The sequence below is a fragment of the Morone saxatilis genome, unplaced genomic scaffold, assembly GCF_004916995.1.
Source record: "Morone saxatilis isolate NCDOM2014 unplaced genomic scaffold, NCSU_SB_2.0 Contig18, whole genome shotgun sequence".
Classification (NCBI taxonomy): domain Eukaryota; kingdom Metazoa; phylum Chordata; class Actinopteri; family Moronidae; genus Morone; species Morone saxatilis.
In genome coordinates, this window is record NW_023339740.1 from 27,380,154 (window position 1) to 27,388,766 (window position 8,613).

Here is an 8,613-nt window from a genome sequence, read left to right on the forward strand (position 1 = left end):
TGCAGAGATATTTGAGCCACACACACACACACACACACACACAGACAGACAGATTTCTTGCTTTATAGATAGATTAATCAATTACTCAAACAATATAAAACGAATTGTGAAAAATTTTGATAAATAAACTTAAACCTTTATTTGCCTACATCAAAGAAACTGCCAAAAAAAATGCCAAGTTACACATTCTAAAATGAGAGCATGTGCTGCTTTTCTGTTTATTATCATTTTACACTGAATTAGGGCTCCAGCTAACCACTTTTTTACAATCAATTCATCTGTCAATAATTTTCTCAATTATTAGATTAGTTGATGGTTCAGAAAATGGTGAAAAATGTTGATCTCTGTTTCCTAAAGCCCAAGGTGACATCCTCAAATGTCTTGTTCTGTCCACAACCCAAAGATCTTCAGTGTAATGTCATTCAGGACTATAGAAAGCAGAAAATATTCACACCTGAGAAGGCCGACATTGTTTCTTAAAAAATGACTCAAAACTAACTTAATCGATAATAAAAATAGTTCATTTAAAAAAAATTATTAATCAAAAAAAGGTTTCGATTTTTTGGTTTCTGGGAAATGTTTCACTATTTTTCGCCATTTTACATGACTCATCGATTATTCGTAGACATAAATAAACATATTACTCAATAATAAGGTAACTGTTGCAGCCCTACAACTAACTAGGAAAAAGACTACACACAAAACACCTAGAACATTTTTAAGCACTGCATTCAGATCATGCACAACCTGCAGACAAAAGTCAGCATTATTTCACTTTTCCTCAGTCCAGTGCAGCACAATGTACTGTACAGTTCTGTCAGCCATGTCAATCACAGCCCACAAAGCGTTCCCAACACTAACAGAGGTTAAACAAACTTCAAACTAAAGTGACAAACACAGACACCTCCAGGAAGACAGAAACGCCAACACAGCGCGTTTAATTGTCCAGAGAGTGGTTACCAACAGTTACCACGCCGTTTTTCACACCAGACCCTGTGGCCGTCTGTCCGTCTGCTCCCTGAGAACACCTGTAGGATCACCCACGTCAGTTTACATTCCTATTATCTCCTTCTGAGCAATCTACCACCGCAGTAGTGTTATGTTTACGCCAGGAGACTATGTTGACCACACCGCCATCTCTTCTTTGTTGTCATTCTTCCAACATGGTAGAACAGCCTTCTCTAAACATTTCGAGATAGACATCAGTTCCTCAGCCGTGATGACGTTATCGCCGTGTCAATTTAAGATGTGGCAGGCAGATAACTTGAAGGCCACTTGAAATGCAGATGAGATACCAGACACACACCATCACTGAATCAGTGAGAAACTCATCACTTCCCCTTCTGTACACAAGCTGAAACTAACCTACAAAGGATGCCGCCACTCTTCCCTTCTGCCCCAGCATGCTCTGTTATAACTCCATCTTAAACATTGGGTTTGGATGTAGCACTGCAGGCCTAGGATTGTTCAAAACTGTGGCTGCAACCAAACCTCCCCCCGCTAACATAATGAAGCTCAATACAACCGGTATTATAGTGAAGTACGAGCTCATAAAAACTCACTTTACCTCATATATTATTGATTCAGGGGCTCATCCTTCTCAAGCCCCTATCAATTATTCTCAAAGTCAAATAAACATACTGATTATAAACGCAGTGACCAACAACAACACCACCCACTGTTAAACAGGGGGCAGATGAGAAAGCTTGTGTGTAAATCAAGAGCTTCGAATTTCCTAAACCAGTTTCAGCAATGACAACTTGATCTAAGAAAGACTAAGAGCCTACAGCCATGCTAGCAGCTCTGATGCCCGGGACACACCGCCTGTGGGAGCAGAGTATGTACGTTGCAGAGCCTCTTGCTTTTCGCTTCGGCACCCATGTTAACAGGTTAAAAGCGTGATGCTTCACTAGAGAATACAGGACAGGCCTAGCCTATTTGATCTTTTTAAAGTCTTATGGACTCTTATTGAAACCCGGTAAACTTCATCCTCTGGGCGCCATAAATATCAATACGGATTTTCATGGCATCCAATAGTTGTCGAGATATCTCACTAACACTCTCCACCTACTTGTGGCATTAGAAGAAAAGTCAGCGCAGCCGGTGAACCATGAATGTTCAAAATGTCACGCCAATCCATCCAAACAATCCTTGAAACGTTATTTCAGCCGGGACCACAGTGGACGACTTACCAACAGACCAACATTTCCCTCCGTAAAGCCATGCTGCTAGCAAGACTAAAACATCGAGTTTAACATCTTTTCAGTCATAACTAGACAGATGGCATCTTAAAGCAGGATGAACTGTCAGTCAGCAAAATAACAACCACGAAGAGTTTGAAAAATAGGAGTTTCCGTCTTGTTTTATGTGTTTGTCTTGAAGTTTTAGGTTGTCACAAGCTGCTTAGGTGGTTTTCTTTTTGTATGTTTTTTTCCCCCATAGTAATCATTATGGTTATCATTCTGCTTGTGACAATAAAATAATTCATAAAGAAGAAAGCTTCAAAATAAAATAGCAAATGTGGTACCTCTTTGGCAGGTATGACATAATCACAGACCACTACCAGATGGCACCCCTGTTGTTTGTAGACATTCAATTTATCAAGAATCTGACAATTGCTGGAACTTTACATTTGAGGTGGTCTCTGCTCCACATCACACTGCTGCACTGAGAGCTGCAGCAGCTTTCAAAAACACTGGTCAGAGTTTGGAAGCTTATCGCGTAACCTAACTCATCGTGGTACTTGGAGCACCACGCTGAACTTTTTAAACTTGCTGAAAACTGTTAAATTTCAATACATGAAATTACAAGTAAAATCAGTCACAAGTGTAAAAGTCGGTCAAGTAATGCACCAGACAAATTAAAAAAAAAAGAAAATCATGTGCTCCGTTGGTACAAAAGTGCCGTTTGTTAAGACAGATTGTGCATCAGAAAAACGTCCTTCGGGAGGTTCTTTGTGGGTTTTATTCATTCCTGGTGAAGAAACGAAGGGTGGAGATTTTAAGGTCTTCACAGACCTTCCTTATCTTACTCTTGGTTATATAGTTGTTTTCCTTTACATTAGAATATTACAGATTATTTCACTAGAGTTGTGTTGATAAGAAACAGTTTGTGTCTTCCAAAACCGTGAAGCAAATACAACAGGAAGAATTAAATAAAGAGGATAATAAAGTTTTTTAAAAAGCACCAAATAAGGATGAGAAGCAGTGAATAAACATGTTTTCCTGTCATGAGGGTGCTAGTCCACTATCACTGCAGTATGGAGGCCTCGTGCTCAGCTGAGAGACTGCTGTGTCACCTCACACTTAGAAAAACTCTGACTCATCACTCTGCTCAGCCTGACTCATAAATATTACAAACAGCAAGCCGTCATGGAAATGCAATAAAGAATACTAAAATACCTCGAACAGAAAAAATTCTATGATATCGTGAGCAAGAAGGTTTGAGGACACCTGGAAGCGTAACAGAAGCTTTTCAGACGATTTATGCACCCTCTGTTGGCTGTGAGGGAGGAGCAAGGCTCTGGAGCAACAGAGACTGAGAGCAGATGATTGAATATCTTCAGACATACAGCACGTCCTTCTATCTGAAGACTTTCTGTACTATTATGGACTTGGAGGAACGAATACAATTAATTTTATGGTAAACTGTCACCTTATTAGGTGATATTGAAAACATAATTAATAACTGTACATCTTCACTGACAGATGAGTTGTCGCGTAATTCAACTCAAAGGTCCATTGAAGATAAGCTAAGCAATGTTGAATTTTCAACAAAAAGTACGTGCTTATGCTATGAACACACAATTGCTCCATTGCGTGAATTAATCAAATCAAATAAAAATATAGAAAGAGAATGTGAACATTGCACTCAAATAGGGAGTGATTTAAGACACAGCCAGAAATTCTTTAACTTTAGCATTGTCATTTCTGAATGGATTTCCAACCACACCACAATCGTCTATGACAGTGGTTCGCCAGATAATTTCAGGGGGTCTTCAAATACTTGTGTAGATTAACAGAAAATAACATATTGTGGCAAGCAGTGCTGAATGAGTGACAGGAAGCAGCTCTCAGCGATGTCATCCCTTTAATGACATTCAACACGGGGGACAAGAACTCAAAAACACAGTATACTATAGGCTATATACTGTTAACAGGCCCAGAGCCCTCACACTGTATTTCTATCAATTATTGTTCTTTTAGGCCTAAGCAGACAGGCTGCCAACCACTGTTCTATGAGACCTGTCTTTTCCTAATACAGGTGCTTTTATACAGGAGTGTTCCTGACAGATGAAGGCTGGTGAACCATCGCTCGCAATACAAAATCCTTCACAGGAGCTACTTGGTGTGCGGATCTATCTGTGTCTAATCTGCTAGATATCTTTTTGATCCAGCGCCCATCCTATTTGTCTTTTTTATCGTTTCTAGTTGTTCCTAGCCGAGGAGTATGTAGTTCTAGTTCTAAAAGACTTAAGAACTATAACATACTACAGTGTTACGGTGGAGTTATGGTGCTGTCAGATCAAAATGCACAGGAAGAACCAAAAGTTTGTGTGAGGTAGTACCCGGGATGAAGAGCCGCACATAATCCAACAGAGACAAACTACATCAGAATGTGAACCCAGTGTCCATATTTCCTGCCATGCTTGAGATTATTTACTACAGCGGACAACCCAAAGTGGACAAAATTACAGAACTATGTGAATCAGAGAGGCACAAATTAACTTTGTCGCCACTATTCTGTACAATAAAACTCCTGCCGCCATAACTTGTGCCTCCTGTCAATGCCCAGGAGAGTGCAGCCGCTCTCTCCATTGAAAATACTGGCTAGACAGCATTTGTCATTTCCCAGTGTCCTATATTAGAGGAGCTTCCATTCATGTGTCTGAACAGCAACACAGAACACCCCAGGATCTGGGGTTAAACTGTGTTATAGTATTAAAGGGCTACTAAAAGGGCTATTAAAACACTACACACTAAACACACCCCAGATTGAAGCTTAAAAATCATGTTTTATTTAATATCAAAGCTGCTGTGTGTATAGAGGTTTTTATAAATGACCTACTTTTCTGATGTCCGCTTGTATGTGTGTGTGTGTGTGTGTGTGTGTGTTTGTGCAATACAAACCTGCTGCTTGTCCTTCTTGTGTATTTTCATCTTATATCCCTTCACTGCATCTGTAAACACAAGAGGACATCATTCATATTACTTCAAGAAATGCACACGAGACAAACACTGAAAACACACTATGGCGTCCAACAATGCAGCTGTTAGTAAAGTTTCGTGAAGCTGAAGGCTAAAAAGCAGGTGAAGGTGATTCAACCTATAATAATTATGCGGGCTATTTCAGACTGCAAAAAGCAAAAATCCAAAAAATATGAAAAATACAAAGAAGACATTTAAATTTTTATAGTTACGCACACAACCCATAGACCTGCAGTTGAGGGGAGAGATGTGAGAGTGATGGGCTGCCACATTGCAGGTGAACTGGCACCTCTACAGCTACCCTCCGTATTGTGGTCTGTTATGGACTTCAACCAACCACCCTTTGAAATGAGCTACTGCTGCCCCTGTACGTAGAAAATATTGAAATCCCAACAGGAATTATGCTTGCATTTTCCTCATTTCTATTCCATCTATCATTTATTCAAAACAGCTAATCTTTGTACCCCGTATTAGGAGACCGTTTGCTTGGCCAAATGTTCTCCATCAATAACCTTTTTGCACATTCCAGTTACTCCTGGAAGCATCCAAGAACAACTACAGTCGTCTGCGGTTGGTCACTGAGAGGCTTTATTTGCCAGCTGAAAGAGGAGGTGGATGAGAAGCCATTTCTCTGTTCTATTTTTGTATTGTCTGACTGTTAATGGAGAACTTTTAAGGTGTGTTCAGAATGACAGCAAGTTTATACTTCTTCAGTTTAAACAATAAAAAAAAGGGCACTCATCACAGAGCTGTATGACTCCACTTCAAGAACGAAAAGAGAAAAAGAAGAAGGTCTGGAGGGAAACAACAGACAGAAGGTCAAACCTCCAGCAACTCTCGTAGTATTAAAAGCAACTTCAGCCGCTGTCGGAAGGCAGACACCCTCTCCACATTTAAGACGACGCTCTTTGATAAAGCTTATAGTTGAGCCAGGGTCTGTTCAAGGTTTCTGCCTTTTTTCCTTGCCGCTGTCGCTGTGTGCTTGCTCACGGTGGAAACTGTGGAGTCTCTGTATATAATTGTATAAGGGAGTACGGTCTACACCTGCTTTATATAAAAAAAGCCCTGAGATAACTGTTATGATTTTGTGCGATACAAATAAAATTGAATTGAAATTTGACTTTATTGCTGTGTTTTTAGTTGTGGCTCTTTGTGTTCTGAAAACAGTAACTGAAACACACACACGGCTATTCTCTCACACACACACACACACACACACACGACTAACAACTGAGACAAATCCATAATATAAATAATAAAGAACAACATATGCTTTGTATTCAATTTGAGACCTGTAGACAAGGATAAGGAAATACTGGTGTGGATGGAAACGGACAGTGCATTGTTAAATGTATCCGCCTTGTTGTTGACAGGGACTTTTTTTGCATTTAATCCTGCTCTAATATGCATTTAGAAGGTGTAACGGAGAGAAAAGCGCCCGCTCAAAGATGTCGCAAGTGTTTTTATGCTCAACAAGGCCATCAGTGTCCACTGACGCTTTATTAAGATGGACATAATCAGTCTGTTCCTGATTCACGTCCTGAAATGGGAAACTGAGAAGGGAGGGGGGTCTAGTAAGAGCTTTCTATCAACAGGTCACAATGGCCTTCTGACAACCAGATCTTCTAAAACAACAAAAGCAGGAACACACAGTACACATCACCACCACAGATCTACACATGCTGGAAACTTTCCACAAAAATAGGAGGAAATACAATAATTCAAGCCATGTTAATTGAGTGGCAACAGAGCGTACGTTCCTGTGATTCAACACTGAAATGGCACATTTTCACTTATTTGCAGTTCAACAGTCAAGTGATGACTAATCACTGGACAGCCTTGATACCAGCAGCAGGGATCACGACACAGAAACAGATTCAGGAGGAATCTGATTTTTAAGAATAAGAAAAGTGCCAGGGTAACCTCTGTTGGCTGTACTGTATGCAGCTGAAATACTACAGTGCAAAGAGTATCATCTTTTGATAATGAAAAGAACAGTCAGTTTTTTAGTGTTCTCAGTGTTTCTCCCCCTCAGGACAGACCAAGAGAGAATTGTTACCACCACTAATGCCGGACAAAAGTGGTAGAAATGTGTCAGAGGGGGGATTCCTACAATGGCTACCACTCTGAGCTTTCATTGAGCCACTTTGAGCTTTCATTGAGGTTTTAGTGGAAACGTTGGTTGCTACTGGGGTTGGTTTCAGACTGCGATGACACAGCACAGAAATGTTGAAACAATTTTTACAATAACCTGAACAGAGCAGACTCACACAGCTCCACACTGCATCTGAAGCGCTTTTTGAAACGTAAGTACAGTAGCACTATTGCCAGTGGGGTTGGTTTCATGGAGTGATATTGAGGTGGACGAGACCAAAGCCAGTACAATTGAATTCATTCAATTTCATGCCTCTCCAAAACATTACTGGAACTCATTGAAAGCCTCCACGAGTACTACAAGTTAAACCCTCGTCTGTGGTGTGATCTCGTAGGGCTAGGCTGTGGAATTAAACTCCATTATCAACATATACGGATGGTTTCTGTACGTTAAAGGAGCAGTGTGTAGGACACCTCTGGCATTTGACGACCTGGTAATGAGAACTGGCTTTGACACATGTAGAACAAACTCCACAGCCAGTGTTTGGTTTGTCCATTCTGGGCTACTGTAGAAACATAGCGGTTCGACGTGGCGGACTCCATAGAAGAGGACCGGCTCATTCTAAGGTAACAAAACACAACGATTCTTATTTTCTTATACACTAATGAAAACATATCTCTGAATATTATAAAATCCTGACAATAGATCCTCCTAAATGTTACGCACTGGACCTTTAATGCGATCACCCACAAACCAAAGAAGATGTTGGGTTTTGCCTTAAGGGTGTGAGTCAACCAGCAGCCTCTGCCCACTTCAGTGGTTATTTTAAGTTCTAAGGAACTGTTCTCAGTTTAGCTTTTTTTGTTTAGTGCAAGTAATAAAATGTTATATTTCAGAGGGAAAGGTTTGGTATCTGGATTCAATACTTTTTATTATGCACCGAACGCCTTTAAAACATTAGGATTCCCATGGTCACACACAAAGATCTGCATTGCAGGACTTTGGGGTTTCCCATGAGTCAAAGCTTCCAGAGAGATTTAACGTCCAGTATTTCCAGCATAACATGACTGCAAAATAAATTCCAGCACACTGTCCATTGTACCACTTTACCTGAGAGACTGAGTACCTACAATACGAGTCTGTCAATCTGTAGGTTTGTGCATTTACGCATACCTTCGTGCTTCCAACTCCCCAGTGAATCACTCTGTAGTCCCTTTCAATCAGTTTCATCCACCCTTTGCAATTACCCGGAAGTCAAAGACACTTTTTCATCATCAGTGAAAACAGTAACCCACCACCCTGTTAAACACA

General features: G+C 40.4%; 1 protein-coding gene across 1 annotated transcript in view; it reads right to left on the reverse strand.

Moving 5' to 3' along the window:
• The window catches only part of chd6 (chromodomain helicase DNA binding protein 6), a gene marked incomplete in the record, with an annotated part of 91,110 nt that overhangs the window by 71,700 nt on the left and 10,797 nt on the right, over positions 1–8,613 (reverse strand). Inside the window, 1 exon segment of the mRNA XM_035661471.1 lies at positions 5,130–5,179. Coding sequence (XP_035517364.1) covers positions 5,130–5,159 — 30 coding nt within the window.